The 20,247-nt window shown below is 39.9% G+C and overlaps 2 protein-coding genes across 11 annotated transcripts in view; both read right to left on the reverse strand.

Annotated features, from left to right (window-relative positions):
- The window catches only part of KLRG1 (killer cell lectin like receptor G1), a 341,170-nt gene that overhangs the window by 32,935 nt on the left and 287,988 nt on the right, over positions 1-20,247 (reverse strand). For all 10 annotated transcript variants that reach the window (XM_059186197.1, XM_059186196.1, XM_059186200.1 and 7 more), the window contains one exon: positions 331-431. In XM_059186197.1, coding sequence (XP_059042180.1) covers positions 331-431 — 101 coding nt within the window. The remainder of the gene's footprint in view (positions 1-330; positions 432-20,247) is intronic.
- On the reverse strand, positions 7,102-11,509 carry LOC131839086 (uncharacterized). The gene is made up of 2 exons (XM_059186208.1): positions 11,418-11,509; positions 7,102-8,777 (listed from the first exon to the last, which is right to left on the reverse strand). Exon 2 carries the CDS (start codon positions 8,505-8,507, stop codon positions 7,821-7,823), a length of 687 nt encoding a protein of 228 aa, XP_059042191.1. The 5' UTR covers positions 8,508-8,777; positions 11,418-11,509; the 3' UTR covers positions 7,102-7,820.

Genomic DNA, 20,247 nt, shown 5'->3' on the forward strand with positions numbered 1-20,247 from the left:
CATGAGAGCAAAGGAGCTGCAGGCATGGAAGAGATAAAAACTGAGCAGTTCTTTCTCCCTATTCAGGCCCCACTTCTCTCAGCATCCAGAACATTAGCCTCTCTTTTTTTAGTTGTTGTTGGGGTTTTTTGTTTTTTGGGGTTTTGGGTTTTGTTTTTGTTTTTTGGGGTTTTTTTTGGCTCTTATCCACCATTCATTTCCTCTCCTGTTCTCGAGTTCCTTTCCTTACCCTTTCCTCTCCCCACCATCTATTGACCTTGACCTATTTCCCCATCACATACTTTCTCTTCTCCTTTTCTCTTTTTTCCCCATTTTTTTGAACCCCCTTACCTTGAGATTTTTAGGGGTGACCCATCTTCCCACCTCCAGCCAGATTTGTTCCTCAGACCAATCCAATAAAAATCATTTTTGAGGAACCGTAGAAGCAGGCTCTAGGGAGAGATTGAAGATGATGGAAAAAGGTAAGAAACTGTAGAAAACTAAAGAAGAGATTCAGTGTCATGATCGATAATTATTCTTTACACCCCCTCTCGTTACCATTATTATGGACTGAATATTTCTCCCCAAAATTCATATATTGAAGCTCTAATTAATAACATGATGGTACCTAGGCATATGGCCTTTGGAAGGTTATTAGTTTTAGACAAGGTCATGAGGCCCTCACTAATGATGAGATTAGTGTCCTTGTAAGAAGAAGAGTTCCCAGCGCACTCTCCCTCTGTCAGGAAAGGACACAATTATAGGGCAACTGTCTGCAAGCCACAAACAAGATCCTCACCAGAGACGGAACCCATCAACATTTTGATCTTAGACTTCTCAGCCTCCAGAACTGTGAGACATCAATGTCTATGGCTTAAGCCACCCAGTGATACTCTGGTTAGCAGTTCAAGCTGATTAAAACCACCACCTAGTCCAAATAACTAATCTCTCTTTTAAACTTTAATTCTAGAGTTACACGGCAGAGTGCAACATTTCCTATAATTCAACTTTATGTGTATAATTGCATTCTATAGCATGAAAGACAAGATAAATATTATACTCTGCCTTCCACTGTAACTTCCTCCTTGGTTAGATGAAGTACTTAATCGGTATTCAAATAACTTTTACAGAAGAAAAGCTTAATACCACTACGGAAGCAGTAATCTTTCTTATTATCATTTAATACATAAGTTATTATTAAGCTTTCAGCAATATACTTGCTTTTTTCCCACTACACTCTTATTTTTAAAGTTCTCATCAATCTTGCATATGACAAGTAAAATAAAAACAGTTCTTAAGGAAACAAGCATAAGACAAAGTTAAGTTGGTCCCATGCTACCACTAGAACAGAGATAACAGATTCTTTGCTCTGTAGAGTCTGACATTCAAATGAAGGAGTTATACTCTAAGGTAATTGCCTCAATAAGTGGAATAAAATAAAGGATAAATCCCAGAAGATTAATTCTATTGTACGATTTGGCATTAGTGTAATGAATAGACTTTGCAATAAACATCCTCAGCTTTGAAAATTGCTTTTGTTACAGAGACTTTTCTTGTGATGCTGAATTTTCAATGTGATGTTAATGTTAACAAGTAATGTGTTTCTTCATGAGCAAAATGGATAAAATTGTAAGTTTGAAGACCAATCTATTCATGGGAGACAGTTACATATAACATAAGTAGCTCAGTTTGTGTGTGTTTTAGAGCATGAGTGAATATTTAAAGGTATTCACATGTATTTTAACAGATACTCAACCCCCTGGGTTACAGGTGGTGGGCAAGCAAATATGTGTGCAGGAGCATTTGTAGACATTTGATAACTGATGTCCCTGTGTATTCAGCAAATACTGTATGTATACTTAATGAGATAATTTCCTGCATCTTCTCAACACTCTACTTCTTATTCTTAATCCTTGACGTCACTGCAATTCCCTTGCGAAAAAAAATAAAAACTAAAACTAATAAGAAAGCATCCAAGTTATATCTCCAGTCCTTCGATTTTGCTACCAGGAATCTTGTGTGTTAATGGTTTTGTTTGGTTGCTTGGTTGGTTTGGTTTTCTCTGAGTTAGAGTTTGACCTGATAGATGTTAAATGAAAAGGCCATAACTTGTTCCTGTGATCATGTACTTCCTGACTATTTGTCTTAAGCTTCCTTCCTACATTAATGCTCTGAGATAACCGTGACATCTTCTGGCAGTGGCCATCACAAAAGCACCATATTCTCAAATTCAGTGAACTTGCTTTGCTCTCTCTCCTCACTCCATAGACTTCTTCTGCTTGAAGGAATAGAAACTCAAAAAAGAGCAATTATTCCACAGCAACTTAGTGATAGTACTTGGACTAGAACCCAAGGTCTTGACCTAGTATGCAACACCTTGGCATGTCCTGTACTGAGATAGTCCATCTCTCTGCAACATCTCTCTCTCCTAAACTATGCTTTCTCGGAGTACCTGCCTGGCTCAGTTGGTATAGCATGAGACTCTTGATCTTGGGGTTGTAAGTTGGAGTCCCATGTTTGGTGTACATATTACTTAAAAAATAAAATAAAATGATGCTTTACCAGCCCTGAAAAAGATCATGAGACTAATAGGATGTGTCAAGAAACGTGCACATTTGGCTAAGAGACCACATTCTCTTTGATGAAACACACCAAGAAGACAACTTAAGCTTATAACATTAGATTTCAGTATTATTTACTGGGTCCCAGTGTTGCCACAGAACAGGCTGATGTATGGATAAGGAGGTCTACTAAAGTGAACACATCACGTTTGTTTCTCATTACAACCAAGGTCAGATATCCTAAAACTTGGGCTGGGTGAGGAAGACCTCACATGGTAAAGTACAAACTGCAGAACTAGAGGGTGAAAAGAAGCCACATCAGGGAAGAGAGGAAGTGTGAGGACATAATTCTGTGGAGAAAAGAAATGCAGGTGCACTCATGCACACTCTCTCTCAAATAAATAAATAAATAAAATTTTTAAAAGAAACTCATTGATAATAACACAATCATAGAAGGGGACTTTAACACCCCACTTACAGCAATAGACAGATCATCTAAGCAGGAAATTAAAAAGGAAATAATGGCTTTGAATGACACAATGGACCAGACAGATTTAACAGACATATTCAGAACACTTTATCCTAAAGCAGCAGAATACACTTTTTTTCCCTAATGCATATTGAACATTCTCCAGAAAAGATCACATACTAGGTCCCAAATCAGCCCTCAACAAGTACAAAAACACTGAGATCATACTATGTGTATTTTCAGGCCACAAAACTCTAAAACCTGAATTGGAAAGACCACAAATACATAGAGATTAAAGAACATCTTGGGGCGCCTGGGTGGCTCAGTGGGTTGAGCCGCTGCATTCGGCTCAGGTCATGATCTCAGGGTCCGGGGATCGAGTCCCGTGTCGGGCTCTCTGCTCGGCAGGGAGTCTGCTTCCTCCTCTCTCTCTCTCTCTGCCCACTTGTGATCTCTCTCTGTCAAATAAATAAAATCTTTAAAAAAAAAAATAAAGAACATCTTACTAAAGAATGAATGGGTTAACCAGGAAATTAAGGAAGAACTTTAAAAATGCATGGAAACAAATGAAAATGAAAACACAACAGTCCAAAACCTCTGGGATGCAGCAAAGGTGGTTATAAAAGGAAAATATGTAGCAATACAGGCCTACCTCAAGAAGCAAGAAAAGTCTCAAATACACAACCTAACCTATACCGAAAGGAGATAGAAAAGGAACAGCAAATAAAGCCTAACACCAGCAGAAGTAAAATTTTAATAAAGGTTAGAGCAGAAATAAACAATATAGAAACAAACAACAAAAACAAAAACAGCAGAACAGATAAACAAAAAGAGCTGGTTCTTTGAAAGAATTAATCAAGTTGATAAACCCCTAATCAGACATATGATAAAGAAAAAGAGGGTGCCTGGGTGGCTCAGCCGGTTAAGCATCTGTATTTGGCTCAGGTCACCAACTCAGGGTCCTGGGATCAAGTCCATCATCAGTCTCCCTGCTCAGTGGGGAGCCTGCTTCTCCTTCTGCCTGGTCTTCCTGCTGCTCCTCCTGCTTGTACTCTCTCTCTCTCTCTGATAAATAAATAAAAACCTTTAAAAAAAAACAGATTTTTATTTTAAAAAAGAGAGCAAGATAGAAAGGATCCAAATAAATAAAACCACCAGTGAAAGAAGAGAGATCACAACCAACACCACAGAACTATAAACAATTACAAGAAGTTATTATGAAAAATTATATGGCAACAAAAGGGGCAGTCTGGAAGAAATGGATAAATTCCTAGAAACATACAAACTACCAATAGAAAACTGAAACAGTAAGAAATTGCAAATTTGAATAGACCCATAACCATCAAGGAAATTGAATCTGTAATCAAAAATCTCACAACAGATAAAAGTCCAGGGCCAGATGGCTTCCCAGGGGAATTCTACCATACATTTAGAGAAGAGCTAATACCTATTCTTCTCAAACTGTTCCAAAAAATAGAAATGGAAGGAAAACTTCTGAACTCCTTCTAGGAGGCCAGCATCACCTTAATTCCAAAACAAAAGACCTCACTAAAAAGGAGAATTACAAGCCAATAAGCCTGATTAACATGGATGCAAAAAATCCTCAACAAGATACTAGCAAATGGAATCAAACAGTACCTTAAAAGAATTATTCACCATGATCAAGTGGGATTTGTTCCTGGGTTGCAGGGGTGGTTCAGTACTTGCAAATCAATCAACATGACATATCACATTAATAAAAGAAAGGATAAGAACCATATGATCCTCTCAATAGATGCAGAAAAATCATTTGACAAAATACACCATCAATTCTTGACAGAAACCCTCAACAAAATAGAGATAGAGGGAATACATCTTAACATCATAAAGGCCATTATAAAAGGCCCACAGTGAATACCATCCAGAACGGGAGAAACTGAGAGCTTTTCCTCTACAGTCAGGAACAAGACAGAGAAACAAGACATATATATATATATATAACAGATAAGTCTTGTGCCACAAGAATTTAAAACCTTTTGAACACAAATGCTCTGCCCTTTTTACTTTACCCCCATGGAGTACTTACTTATATATGTCGGGGGTAGGGAGGTAAACTGAAGAGTCAGGGAAGGGTAAGAGAGATGAAATGATGTCTTAATTTCCAGAATAGCTTGAAACTTTTCATGCAGTTTTTAACCAAGTTGATTTAAAGGAAAAAATGAGCTTGTTCTCATTCCTCTGGACATGGCAAGAAAAAGTCCGTTTCTTTCTTCCCTTTATTTCAAGGGTAGAGGGATGGCTGATAAAGCACAGAAATGAACAAAGACTTGCTCAAAAACCTCAGGTAGAGGGGTGCCTGGGTGGCTCAGTGGGTTAAAGCCTCTGCCTTCTGCTCAGGTCATGATCCCAGGGTCCTGGGATCGAGCCCCACGTCGGGCTCTCTGCTCTCTCTCTCTCTGCCTGCCTCTCTGCCTACTTCTGATCTCTGTCTGTCAAATAAATAAAAATCCTTAAAAAAACAAAAAACAAAAACCTGAGGTAGAGTCTGAGGAGCTGGGATTAGATAGTGCCAGCATACAAATGCCAACCCTGCACTAATTTACTACTCTCTCAACCCGCACAATTTTAAGTCACATGATCAGACCAGTTTACCACTTCTCACTGGTGAGGCTGGAGAGTGAAAGTTTTATTACCCCACTCAGAATAAACCTCAAAACCAGACTGTAATGATCAGTGCTCTGTGTACTCATGGACTGCGTGCGTGTGCATGTGCGTGTGCGCGTGTGTGTGGGTAGAAGCAGCACAGAAGCATAACCAAGGGCGTTGACTCAGAATCCTCGTCCTCCAGAGAGGGTATAAACGAAAGGACTCAGGTTTGTTGTATTTACTTTAGAGTTTGTGATATTTGGTCTTATTTTACAGAGAAAAAAATGTAAAACCTAAAAGCAAAATGAAGACAAAGCTCAAACAGATAAAATCAGATTATTTTTCTTTCTTTTTTTTTTAGATCAGTATTTATGCTTATATACCCACATACCTTTGCAAGTAATATTTTTAAATTATAACTTAAGTATTATTAAGGCATAGAACATACTCCTTAATCTACCAAACTAACATGGCTTATAGGATATAACTAAATTATTTCAATCTGTATGGAAATAAACTAATAATATGTCAAAGTTACTTGGTCATAACTTCAATTGGCTCATCTAATCTTAGGAACTATATCCTTAAAAAATGACTTCAAGAGAAATAATTCATATACATATGTTTTAAATGAATAAAAATTAGAAATAAGAAAAATGTTGTCTAAGATAAGAAAAATAGATAAACAATAATAGAATAAAACAGAACCATAAAAAATAAGTACCTACAATAATTTTTAAATGTTTGGAAAAAACAGTAAGGAAACAATGTTATATGATGAAAGCAGAACATAAATATAAGGTGTCCAAAAAACCTGGAAACATAGGATAAATATATTTTTAAATATATATATATATATGTTATAAATGTATATGTTATGTTTCTAAATAATATCATTAATTTATTTTTCTTCAATCTCTGGAAACCTTTTCATGTAAGGTATTTAAAGCAATGGATGTAGTTACTAATTTGGAAAAAAAAGTACAATACAGATCACCCATATCTAAAATCAACTGGGATCTATTGTTTTAAATTTAAAGGAGTTTTGCCTAAAAACATATCTAGAGATATATGGAGCATATTACTTGAAAATGTAACTAATATACTATTTAAAAATAAGTTTATCCTATGTTTCCAGACTTTCAGATACCTTATAGTTTACAGACAGCAATTAGTATCATATAAAAACATGCAGATACATTAAAACATATCAAAGGAAAATTTGACAGACTACAAATTACTAGAGTTTAATATTGATATGAATGTTCCCTATAATTTTGTCAAGTGCACAATAATAAAAATAAATTAAGACTTGCTATGTAAACCAGAGCACTCTCTTTAAAAGACAGTGAGACTGTCCATTAACAAATGAATGGATAAACACAATGTGATATATCCATGTAATTGACTATTATTCAGCCATAGAAAGTATTGCCCTCGATGCGCAAGGAAGACAAGCCGCCCCAGTTCAGATGCATCTTCTCTCTCTTTATTTCTGCAAGTCTACACATTTATATACGCTTACATGACCAATCAGTGAGCAGGGTACAAGAGGGAGTGAATCAGGCTGCACACCTAAACAAACAACTTTTGCTAGCAACCAATGCTGTTTACCTCCTCTTTGGGCATTCCGCTTAGTCTCATGAGGCAACTTTTCTTGGCAAATCGCCAGGTGCCATCTTTTAATGGCGGAGGCCACCCTGGCCAGGGGCCTGCCTCCGACATCTCCCCCTTTTTTCTTTTATGGCAGGGATCGTGCCTGTCTTAGGTTGTCAGTGGCGGGGAATATCCTTACCCGTCATCAGACGGCAGATATCAATGATCTGCGTCCTGTCTTAGGTTGGTATATTTCCCCCACCAATCTTACCCATCATTGACTACCGATCCAGCATACTTAGCCACACTTGGGGGGATGTTTCAACCTCGATGGCTAACAAGGCCTGCACCAGGGCTTGCTGTTGCCTAGGTTGCTGTCACCTCCAAATTTGCAGTTTCCTTACTAGTAGAATCAAGCCCACTACAAGGATTGTCATCAGATCAATTACGCTAGCCCATTGTTTCCTAAATGTTAACACATCTTGCAATGTTTTGATTATCTCTGGGAGGGTTGCAAGCTCAACTCTGGTGTTATTTATCCTTGTTATGCCTAGTAGCAGGTGCTGAGTGTAGTTTTGGAATTCTGCGGACTAATTCCCCCGCAAGTATCGGGAGAGCTGTCGGGAGACATTCTGTAAGTCACTCATATTAGTATAGGCTATGGGAATTACACAAATTGCCAGGAAGGGTGCTATACATCCCAGTCCCAATAAGACCCCCAATATGTCCACTTGTTCTTGAACCAAATCCACTCTCTGGTTGACTAACAGGATTCCTGCTTGCAGATGTGCATTGATCTGAGTCTGTGTTTGAAGGGAAGCCGCCGTTCCTTCTGCAAGGGTGTTCACAGCTTCCGCAGTGGGTATAGTTGTAGCAAGTGAGACTGCTGCTGCCGTGGCAGCTGCTGTAGATATAGCCAATGCTGTCACAATGGCGGCTGTGATACCAAAATCTCTCTTCTTTCTGGATATCACCACCGGTAACTTGTCCTCTGGAATGGAAACTGGGATAGGAACATGGGTAGGGATATGCATAATCACAGCCAGCTTGAAGGCTGTGACATTCCAGCACTGGGAAAGATAGCAATTCTTAGTGCAATTTAATGTATCATTCAGCTCGCTAGCATTTGCTACGAGGAAAAGGAATGGTGGCAAGATGCATATGGGAGCGGGCTGATAAGTAATATTATTGGGACAAGACATATTAACTGTTGTCTCAAAGGTACTAGAGTCATTTTGCTTATAAGAACAGTTGAGGTATTTGCCACCATTTAACATGGACACTGCTGAGATATCAGTACATGCTCCTAGCAAGTTACAGACCTGCCATGCATCAAAGGGAGAGGAGGGAATATGAGAGAAGAGTTAGTCACTGGTAAAGGATATGGCCATGCTTTAACCACTGCCCACAGCTCTCTGGCTTGAGTCTGCCGCAGGAGGTGTAGCATCCCCAGAGTTATCATCAGCATCTTCAGCATCATGACTGGTGTTCGGAGGCAAGGCTGCACGCACCAGCCACTCTGGGATCCAAATTGGAGTCTCCTTTGCCTGTGGAAAAACACATACAGACCCCCTACTCCATACTAACACTGGATCTGGTCCATTCCACTTTCCTGTGAGTATGTCCTTCCAAAGTACTAAAGGCTTAGGGGGAGCAGCAGCATTACTTGCCTGTCTGTCTGCAGCTGATTTACCCGTTTTGTCCAACGTTAAAATATTCAAAATAAAGAGAATGGTATTGAGCTTATCTTTAGGGGACCTGAAGGTGTTCCGTATTCCCCCGTTTTGTTTATAAAGTGCATTTTTTATAGTAAGATGTGCGCTCCACAACACTCTGTCCTTGTGGGTTATAGGGTATTCCATGTATCAAGTGAATGTCAAGTTGTTGTAGGAAGGCTTTAAAGGGTTGTGAGGTGTAGGCTGGACCATTATCTGTCTTTAGCTAGCGTGGCTTTCCCCATGCCGCAAAAGCCTGTAGGCAATGGGCGATAATATCTCTGGATTTTTCCCCCGTATGCCCTGAGGCGAAAATTATTCCAGAGCAGGTACCGACAGAGAAATGAACATATCTTAACTTTCCAAATTCTGAAACATGTGTGACATCCATTTGCCATATATGATTAGGTAACAAACTCTTAGGATTAACCCCCAAGGACGGTGCAGGTAGTAAGGTCACGCAATTTCTGCAGGAGACTAGTATGTCCAGTGCCTGTGCTTTTGTTATGTTAAATTTGAGGTGAAGAGTTAAAGCATTCACATGGAGCAGCCTATGATAATGTCTCGCCTGTTGCACTGGGTCCTCAATGGCAAAGACAAATTCTCCTCTGGTTAAGGAGTCTGCTAACTGATTTCCTTTTGTCAGAGGGCCTGGTAAGGTTGTATGAGCTCATATGTGGCCAATATGAAATGGAGCTTTCCCATCCCAAACTAATGTTTGGATTTCTTGTAATGCCTTAGAGATAGTAGACCTGTCATTAATAGAACCCATATTTTCAATGATAGAGACAGCTTGCACCACATTATCTACTATCTGATAAAAGGTTGAAGGGTTCTTGATGAAACATTTGAAATGTTTGAATGTTTTATCACTGTGAGCAGCTCGGTTTCTTGGGGAGAGGAGCTTTGAAATAGGAAGGTCCAACTCTCTTCTTTGGTAACCATAGCTCCTACAGGTGTCCTGGCTTCTTGCAGTAATAGCAAACTCCAGCAGTACCTCTATGTTTATATTGTTGAGCTCCCTGTAATCCCTGTAAACCTTGAGTGATTGGTGCAGCCGTAACCTGCCCTTGAATAACACTGTTATTTATATCCCTGCAAACTTTAATATATGCACTCAAGTCTTTGCTTTTCCAAGGTCTGATGGCTTCTTTACACCATTTATTAGCTTGCTCATACGCCAGCTGTTTTATCAATGGCATGGCTGCCTCTACCTCCCCAAATATTCGACCAGCTGTTTGCATCAGCCTCGCTACAAAATCAGCATATGCTTCATTTGGTCCTTGTATTACCTTAGACAGCTGACCCTGTAAATCCCCACTGCCTTGAATTGTTCTTCATGCTTTAGTGGCCGCCGCGGCTATTTGCAGATACACTGCAGGGTTGTATTGTATTTGGGCCTGCTTTCCCATGTCCGGTCCCATTCCCATTAACATTTCTAGGTCCCACTGAGGATTTCCAGCTGCTGCATTACGGCGGGCAGTGTCCTGTAGTATTCTTGCCAGGCTGTTTTCCATACTAGATATTGCCCTCCTGACAAGGTTGCACAGGCTAGGTTACCCCAATCTTCAGGGACTAATTTCATTCCCGCTATGGTCTCCAACAAAGAGACCGTAAAGGCTGCCTGAGGGCCATACTGCATGACTGCTTCCTTTAATTGCTTAACTAGTTTAAAATCAAGAGGCTGATGATACCGCTGGTTGTTTTGGTCCTCTAAAACTGGAAAGGCAGAGGTCAGGTCATGATCTCTCCAGCTTGAAAACCTGCCACCACCACATGTGGTGCAGCAGCTACAAGCTCCTTGGCAGGCCATAGGATTATACAGCGGAGAGGCACTAGGTGTCGCTGGAGTTGACAGTTTCAACTGTTCAAACTTGGGAGTGCATTTTAAGGTCTAACTCCTCCCCTGACATTTCTTCTAAGTCTTCACTAGAACTACCCCCTCTAAAGCACGAGAAGACCGCTCCTCTTTCACTTCCTCCAATGCCTCTTCTCCCTCTTGTAGAGCTGATTCACATCTGGGTTTAGGCCCCACCAGGCATCCCCAGACTAAGGTCCATATTGCCAGGGTCCTGGGTGGCAAAGGCGTTTTATTGTCCTGTTTCTTCAAATCCTCCCCTAAGCGGTCCCATTGAGGTATGTTTAGCAAGCCTTCATCTAGGAACCATGGAGCCGCCTTTTCCACTGTATTCAAAAAGGCCTGAGCAGTTTTTGCTTTTAGTGAAGTTCCATTGGCTTTCAGCAGGTCTTTTAAAGACCCTTCCAACCGCACTTTAGATACTTCAGATCCCATTATGAACGCACAGACAACAGACGCGGACATTAACGACACTAACACACACATTAACCTTTTACACGCATGTACTTCAGTCGACCATTACTCCCTGCTTTACCGCGGAATTCCCACTTTTGAACGTGGCTAATGTCCCCGCTTACCTGCGGGCCTTTACTCCCTGCCTTACCACGGATTACCTTGCAAGATTCCTTTATTTAGTTCCCGGGTCCCAGCGCCATTTATTGCCCTCCACGCGCAAGGATGACAAGAAGCCCCAGTTCAGATGCATCATCTCTCTATTTCTGCAAGTCTACACACTTATATACGCTTACATGACCAATCAGCAAGCAGGGTACAGGAGGGAGCGAATCAGGCTGCACACCTACACAAACAACTTTTGCTAGCAACCAATGCTGTTTACCTCCTCTTTGGGCGTTCCGCTTAGTCTCCTGAGGCAACTTTTCTTGGCAACTCGCCAGGCGCCATCTTTTAATGGCGGAGGCTGCCCTGGCCAGGGGCCTGCCTCTGACAAGAAAGGAATGAAATTCTGATACGTATTACAGCATGAATGGACCTTGAAAACATGGTCCGTGAGATAAGCCAGATACAAAAGTACGTAAGAGGCAAATTCAGAGACACAAGAAGTAGAACAGTGGTTACCAGGGGTTGGGGGAAGGGGGAATGGGAGTTAAGTGTTTAATGGATACAGAGTTTTGGTTTGGGATGAAGAAAAAGTTCTGGAGAGGAACAGTGGTGACAGTTGAAAAACAATGTAACTATACTTAATGCCACTTAATTGTACAATTGAAAATTGTTAAAACTGTATGTTTTATGTTTTGCATATATTTTACCACAATTCTGTAAAATGTTAACCAAAAAAAAAGATACTGAGAGATATCTTAACCTATTTACCACACCTACAATTTTTGTGTGAAGGTCACAGCTGCTGCTCGTTCTGTTTATGAGGGAAGGGTGACAAAAACATAGACATTATCAGAGTTCAACAGTTCTACCATCACCCAAATGCCTGTGTTTCCAGGCATTTCTTTGAATCTTCTAACATATTTCAGATATCCTCATAACAAAAATGCTTAGCTCGACAAGTCGTAATTTATTTTGTGATACATATTTATTGAAATTTCACATCTTGGGAGACATAAGAGAAAAGCAAGTTATTTTGACTCTAGGCTTCATTTTGAGTGACAAGGAAAATTAAAGTGGAAAAGAAGAAAAACTAAAATTAAGTGATTCCTATATGTTAAAGGAAATTCCACACAGATTTTCTCATTTAATATCATAATAATTCTGAAAAGAACTTTCTCTACTTCATACCTGAGGAAACTGAGAGTCACAGAAGGTAAGAAAATTTCTCGAGTTCACGTAGCTAGTAAAGCAAGTAGTAAAAACCAACTTGTGACTGTCTCAATGACACCAAAAAAAAGCCCTTTCTGTTACTTAAAATATGGGGGAAAGTGACCACCTTACCATAGTGTTTGTATTGTACTATCCAAAGAAGGAAGCCCTGATTATGTTTAGATGTAAATCCTAAACACAAAGAAAAGCCAATATCAAAAGTTCAGGAGGAAGATAGGGACAATCCCGAAGTCATAAACTCTGACAGGGAAGAGGGTTAAGGCTGAATGAGAAGTTGTTAAAACAAGAGCCTGGTGATAGAATGATTATGATAATAAGGAAGAAAGATGTCACAGGGTGAGGAGCATTGGAATAGCTTTAAAGAAACCAAAGTATTTCCACGGGGAACTTTCTGATCAACAAGGGTGTATTTTACGATAACTTACCAACAACTATAACAAAGGTTAAGAGAAGGGCAGAGCCACAAGGGGCTGGTTCTTGTGAGCTGGTGGAGGGTGCGGCTAAAAACAAACCCAAAACAACAACAAAAAACCCTAAAAGCAAATGCTAACATCCTAAATGAACTGAGCCTAACGGAAAAACATGGCAGCAAAAATCAAGAACTTGAATATACCTAAAGATCTAAAGATAAATTCAAAAGAGCAAGAAAAACAACAGAGTCAATGCCATCATGTAAACAGAAAAGTGAAGAAATAATGGAGTGATTCAATTTCCATTTCATTATTTTCTCAAAAATAAAATAAATATTTAAGTCCAAGATAGAAAAAAAGATAATAAGTGAGAATCTCACTACCTTAAATAGATTTAAATCCTTTAAGGTACATTCCAGATTTCAACTTCAAATAATTTTTTAAACATGAATAAGAAAAGCACAGCAGACAATTAATGGGAAAAGTCATCTCAGTTTTCAGCATGTGCAAGATGTATCTGGAAGCCATCAAGTACAATATTTCTGAGAGAGACTTTAAAAGGTTGACCTTTGCATATAGCGAACTAATTCTCTAGATGTGTTCTCCACCAGTGGAATCCCAGTTTGAAAACTTTCCTCCTTAATAGGCCCGTATGCTCTTCTAGCAGCTGTTTAGTCCGAAGTATGACACTAGGAATATCAGGCATACCTTAAAATAGAATATAAATCTTGCCTTGAGAACAAAAGAATAATGTCGCTAGTACAGGAGGCTCAGCAGATCAGACAGAAGTCAAGCCAGTGCTATAGAATCTGACAAAAGCTGGGGGCAAGACAAAGAATTAGACCCAAGAATCGAGCAAGGCTCCCTGGAGGGTCAGAAGCGAAACCCATCTGACTGCTATTAAATCTCTCAGGGGCATTCTACCCTCTCCGGCATCACCTTGAACCAAGGGGCCTTATGAGAAAATAAACAGGTTTTGGAAATGCAGCCAAACTAACTCTGTTCAGCTTACTTGACAGCAGAGGCAAGACTCAGGGAAAGTAAAGAAAGACAGACAAAAATCCTCTAATACCGCTCCATTCCTTTGGGAAGTGCTGAGAATCAGAAATATCCCACGCCCCAGATATTCTGAGCATTAGCCCCGGTCCCCCTCCCTTCTTATTAGCACACTGCCTCATTTGCAATAATAGCTGCTACACCACACTGCCTCTGGCATTGTTTCGCATTACGACTCACTACTCTATCAGCATGGTTCCTGCAATGTTTCAAGCTCTTTGCTCACTTCTATTGACGTTGGTCAGCTCAAGTCTTCAGATGCGGATATATCAGAGTGAGAACAGAAGTTGCTGCAAAAGGTGCAGAAAGTAAGGCTATTATGATAAGATGCCACAAAACCAAGATCTCACATATCGAACGAATAGATCCCAATGCATCCTATCATCTAGTTTAGGGAAGGCATATAAGAAAAGGGAGTAACAGGGACAGATTGATTTGAAATTAGATTCTATGTAGAATTTCAAAGGAATGGGGGCACATGAGTGCGTTAGTCAAGTGTCTGCCTTCGGCTCAGGTCATGATTCCAGGGTTCTGGGATTGAGCCCTGCATTGGGCTCCCTGCTCAGCTGGAAGCCTGCTTCTCTCTCTCTCCCATTCCCCCTACTTGTGTTCCCTTTTGCTGTGTCTCTGTCAAATAAATAAATAAATCTTTAGGGGGAAAAAAAGAATTTCTTTTTTTTTTTTAAGATTTTATTTATTTATTTGACAGACAGAGATCACAAGTAGGCAGAGACGCAGGCAGAGAGAGACGGGGAAGCAGGCTCCCCGCTGAGCAGAGAGCCCGATGCGGGGCTCAATCCCAGGACCCTGGGATCATGACCCGAGCTGAAGGCAGAGGCTTAACCCGCTGAGCCACCCAGATGCCCCAAAAAAAGAATTTCAAAGGAATGACTATTCCTCTTTCAACAGAAAACAAGACATCTAGATACTTTAATCTTTTCTTAAAATAAAAGTTATACAATTTAGGGACTGTATGTTCTCCTCATCAGCTTTAGAGTAGTTACTTCTCTGAATTTCCCCAAAGAATGTTAATATAATTGAGTTCTTTTTTTTTTTTTAATTGAAGTATAGTTGACACACAATGTTACATCAGTTTCAGATGTAGAATATAGTGTGGACAACTCTGGGTAAACAATGCTACAAAAGTATTTAACATCCATCACCATACAATGTTGTTATAATCATTATAGTTTCTTTTTTTTCTTCCTGATCCTTCTCTTTTTTATTATTATTATTAACATATAATGTATTATTTGTTTCAGGGGTACAGGTCTGTGATTCATCAGTCTTACACAATTCACAGAGCTCACCATAGCACATACCCTCCCCAATGTCCATCACCCAGCCACCCCAACCTCCTGCCTCCCTTCCAGAAACCCTCAGTTTGTTTCCTGGGATTAAGAGTCTCTTATGATTTGTCTCCCTTTCTGGTTTCCTCTTGTTATATTTTTTCCTCTCTCCCCCTATGATCCTCTGCCTTGTTTCTCAAATTCCACGTATGAGTGAGACCATAGGATAATTGTCTCTGATTGACTTATTTTGCTTAGTATAATACCCTTTAGTTCCAACCACGTCATTGCAAATAACAAGTTATAGTTTAATTCTTTTTTTTTAAGATTTTATTTATTTATTTATTTATTTATTTGACAGAGAGATCACAAGCAGGCAGAGAGGCAGGCAGAGAGAGAGAGAGGGGAAAGCATGCTCCCTGCTGAGCAGAGAGCCAGATGTGGGGCTCCATCCCAGGACCCTGGGATCATGACCTGAGCCGAAGGCAGAGGCCCAACCCACTGAGCCACCCAGGCGCCTCTATAGTTTAATTCTTAATAAACTGTTCTCTATGACTTAATTCTACCCAAAAGAGAACACGTAAAACAATATCAACACACAAAAAATCAACATGAAATTAGCACTAAAAACCTAACTAGGATTTATTTTCTTTGTATACTTTATTTACACTGACAAGTTAGAATTTGATTTTTGTACCAGGTTATCTCAGGATATCAATTCCTTGAGATGCTCTAGAATTAATAAAGAGCTCTCCTCCAGAAGACTGCTGGATGGACAGGAAGGATCTGAGGGTCATATAGGAAGTGGAGCCCACCAGATTAGCCCTGCAAGAAGAGTACGATCTCTCCCTCTCTCTCTCTGTCTCTCACACACACCTTTCCTTTCTTCTTTTCCAGCTCTCTGGAACTGCTTCCTCTTCATGCCCTACTCCTCAACCCAAGTGTTTCCTAGCCTAGAACTTACTGGATTCTAATAAATGAAGGTAAATCACTGAAAAAGGCACTGAAGCCCTTGCTACAGTCTCTTTGTTCCCATGATCTCTCTCTCTTCTGCTCCCTCCCAAATTCCACCAGCTGTTGCACAGGAATCTGCTATCTCCTTGTTGTTGGACCCGTATATTTCTGGCTCTAATGCTTTCTTTTCATTAGACTTGTATTTCAGGCCTAATTCAAATCTGTAATAGTCACCATCCTTCCACCTCCAGCACACACACAGACACACATACAGGAGTACACAAACATCTTCACTTAATAAACTTTCACATCGCTTCCCACCTTTGTGTCCACAAGATTTATTCTTTGACTCCATGAGACAAGAACCTTGCAATCCTACAACACTTTGATCCTTTTTTCTATTGTATTATGATCAGAGACTATGGACAGTAAAATCAATACTTAATAAAATCTGTTAAAATTTTATTTGTGGCAACATAAATGACCATGTTTTACTAATATAGACTCTTGAAAGCAGATGAGTCTTTAAACTTGCTTTAAATAAAGTGTGTTGCTCATATTGTTGACTGCTCTGTGCTTACTCAATGCTGTTACTATTTTTAGCAACTCGCTGTGTTTCTAATGCTCATCTAATGTTTATAGATTTATGTTCTCTGATTTAGTATCTTCTTGGTAAATTATCTTTTATTGCTGTCTATTATGTAATGCTGGTCATTAACCAATTTACTATTTTCAACCTTAAATAACATCTTGCATGCTGATGATATACGAACTCCTGATTTGGGTACATCTTCCATTCTCCCATTTCTTTACTTTAGAGTTTCTATAATATTCTTGTTTTAAATGTTTTTGTAAATTGTTTTAAGTTGAAAGTTCCTTTTTTTTTTTTTTTTCAGCTCAATCTGGTAGTCTGTGTTTTAATGAGAGAATTCAGTCCATTCATGTTGTGTGGTAATTATATTTGATATTGTTTCTGATTTACTTCCTGTGAATTATTTAATTACTTCATTGTAGAAGCATTATAGTACAGTAGTAAAAACATAGACACAGGAAGCACACTACCTTGGCTAAAATGTCAACCTTACCACTTGCAATCTGGGCACATTTTGTAACATTTTTTGCTTCAGTTTTCTCAACTGTGAAATATGTAGTACCGCAAGTGGGTCCTTTGAATTGAGGGAGAAAGGTGGGGACAATCTCTGGTAAGGTAAGTCAAGCTCAGCCTCTTGCAAGAACATATGTGGAAGAAGATTCCAAAGTGAAGTAAACGTGGCTAGAAGAGTCCGGCAGAATAGGGTCATGGGATATTAAGGAAGCAGGACTTATGCATGTCTCCTGTTTCAATTTCTGGAGCACCATGAACTTCAGGCTTCTGTCAATTGCAACCTGTCATTTGCACCTGCACCATCTTATGGATTACATCTTACTACTTTGCAGTGAAATAGAATTAATGTAGCATCTGTTAACTGAATAGCAATTGTCTATTAGATAGTCTTTTTAACTCTATCAGCACCCATTTTTTCTAAACAGATTATGTAACCTTGTGGTTTTTGCCTTTACAAGCCTATACTACTCACTTTTGATTTTGGTCCACTCTGTCTCCAGAATTCCAATCCATTGACTCTAATGGATTTGGTTACTTTACTATTTCTTTTTCTTGGTCAACACCTCCTGCCAGATCTGAATTCTCCAGGTACCGGCCCCTGCTCCTTGGACTTCCAAGGAGGCTTTGGCTGCCCAGATGTGAATCTCAGCACTCTGTTATTTTTTTTTTAATATTTTATTTATTCATCTTGACAGAGAAAGAGAGTGGGAGAGGGAGAGAGGGAATATAAGCAGGGGGAATGGGAAAGAAGGCTTCCTGCTGACCAGAGAGCCTGATGCAGGGCTCGATCTCAGGATCCTGTGATCATGACCTGAGCTGAAGGCAAATGCTTAATGACTGAATGACCCAGGCACCCCCATCTCAGCACTCTTGATGCACTATGTAATATAATATAATATAATATCACATAATTTTGAGGGGCTGTCTACAAGTAATCCTATAGTAGATAGAAAGGGTTTGAACATGTTTTCTCCAGAGACTTTTGCTTCGATTTCAGTAGCAGACCTTGAAAAGAAAATCTGCAGTCTTTTGTTTACCACTTTCAATGCGGCTGACTGAGCTTTTGAATATCCACAAGCCCAAATAGGTAGCCTTAAAAGAATAGTGCTAGAAAACTGCTGAGCCTTAAATCTGCTTACTGCTTAGCAGGGGTCACCTGGGCCCAACTTGGAAAAAAAAAAATGTTTTTATGTGAGTAATTTGAGAAAAATAACACGAGAACTAAACATAATGAAAGACAGTAGCAAGTAGCTAAGAGAAGTTCACCAAACCCCTGGAACTTGGGACAGTTTTGATCTATTAAAAATGAGCAATTGGGGAAATTGGCTGAGAAGTGTTATAACAAATAGCAACCATTGGGCTTTGGGTCATCAGATTAATTGTTTTATTACATTTCTAATGTCCCGAATTAGGAAGCAAATGTCTTCTTCCCAAATGTAGGTTCTCTGAGGTCGGCGGCTCTGGGAATGCAGGAGGAACAATAAAAATGGCCGCCAGGCCGTCATCTTCCAGGCTGCCCTCTTCCTTAACCCATGACTCTCCCACCAGAAGAACGTATGCTGAGGACACGAGGACACGTCACCAAAATTAACCCAATACCTATGCAGGAAATAGGAGCATCAAGAGTCCCCCAACCCTCCAATCACCGAATACCTTACCTTGTATGGCTGTGAACCTATGTCCTGTCTAAACCCAGATAAGAGACCCACTGGACCCATCCCGTGTGCGACTTCCCTGACTCAGGACTCTCTTCTCAGTCAGGGAACCTCGCCCGAGGGCACCTTTAATAAACATTTCCTTGTGCCTATCTCGCCTGGTGTCATGTTTATCTCACCTGTAAAGCCTTTCAGGTTCAAAATAAAATTCTTTTCCTTTCAAAGGATTTTCCTAAAACTCAACTGACCACGGATACTAAACCAACCCTCTTAAAAGGACATAACTGAGATGCTTGAATTTCAACCCTCTTGAAGGCCAGTGATATTCCATACCATGTCCCTCCTCTGCGGAACAAAACACATGAGATGGCCCCCCAGCTTCATGGAAAAACCCACTTGAGGACAACCTTTCTCTGCTCTACACTATATGATACAATCTTTAAAGAACTATGACTTTGACAAAAATTAACAACATCTGAATGACAGAATTGACCAGCATTGTTTTCTTTGAAGCATCTTGATCAAAGGGGGAAATGTGAAAAAAGGGGAAGCATGTAAAAGAATTTCAATCTAAAATGGAAAATCTCAGGCAAAAGTCAACAAGGGAAAAGGGAGGAAAAACATAAGAAAACATGAGAAAGAGACTGATTTCCCATCAATGCCTTATTTAGAGAAAACTGAATTTTCTTAAATGATAGGGAATTGGTCAGGGGTTCCCTGACCCCTGGTCAGGGGTGAGGGGTTCCCTCACATAAACCTTGGGGAATTTTTGCTGTGGATTCCAGAGATGTGAACAATGACCTCATCAGGTTAACCTCACAAAAAGCTGACTTGAGGGACACCTGGGTGGTTCAGTTGGTTAAGTGTCTGCCCTCGGAACAGATCAAGTGCCGGACCCTTGGCCAGGGTCCAGGGATCAAGTCCGGGCATCAGGCTCACTGCTCATCAGGGAACCAGCTTCTCCCTCTGCCTCTGCATACCACTCCCCCTACTTGCTCTCTTTACCTCGCTCTGACAAATAGATATATTTATTAAAAAAAAAAAAATGCTGACCTGAGCTTTATATGTATGATTGGACTGGTTTAGTCTGCTCAGGGAATTTTCAAAGCTGTTTTCTGTGTTTCATTTTCACAGTCTCTAAGTGGACTCTCCCCTCTTCACAGTCCCTGCCCAAAAAAACAGCC

Source organism: Mustela lutreola, chromosome 8 (genome assembly GCF_030435805.1).
Source record: "Mustela lutreola isolate mMusLut2 chromosome 8, mMusLut2.pri, whole genome shotgun sequence".
Classification (NCBI taxonomy): domain Eukaryota; kingdom Metazoa; phylum Chordata; class Mammalia; order Carnivora; family Mustelidae; genus Mustela; species Mustela lutreola.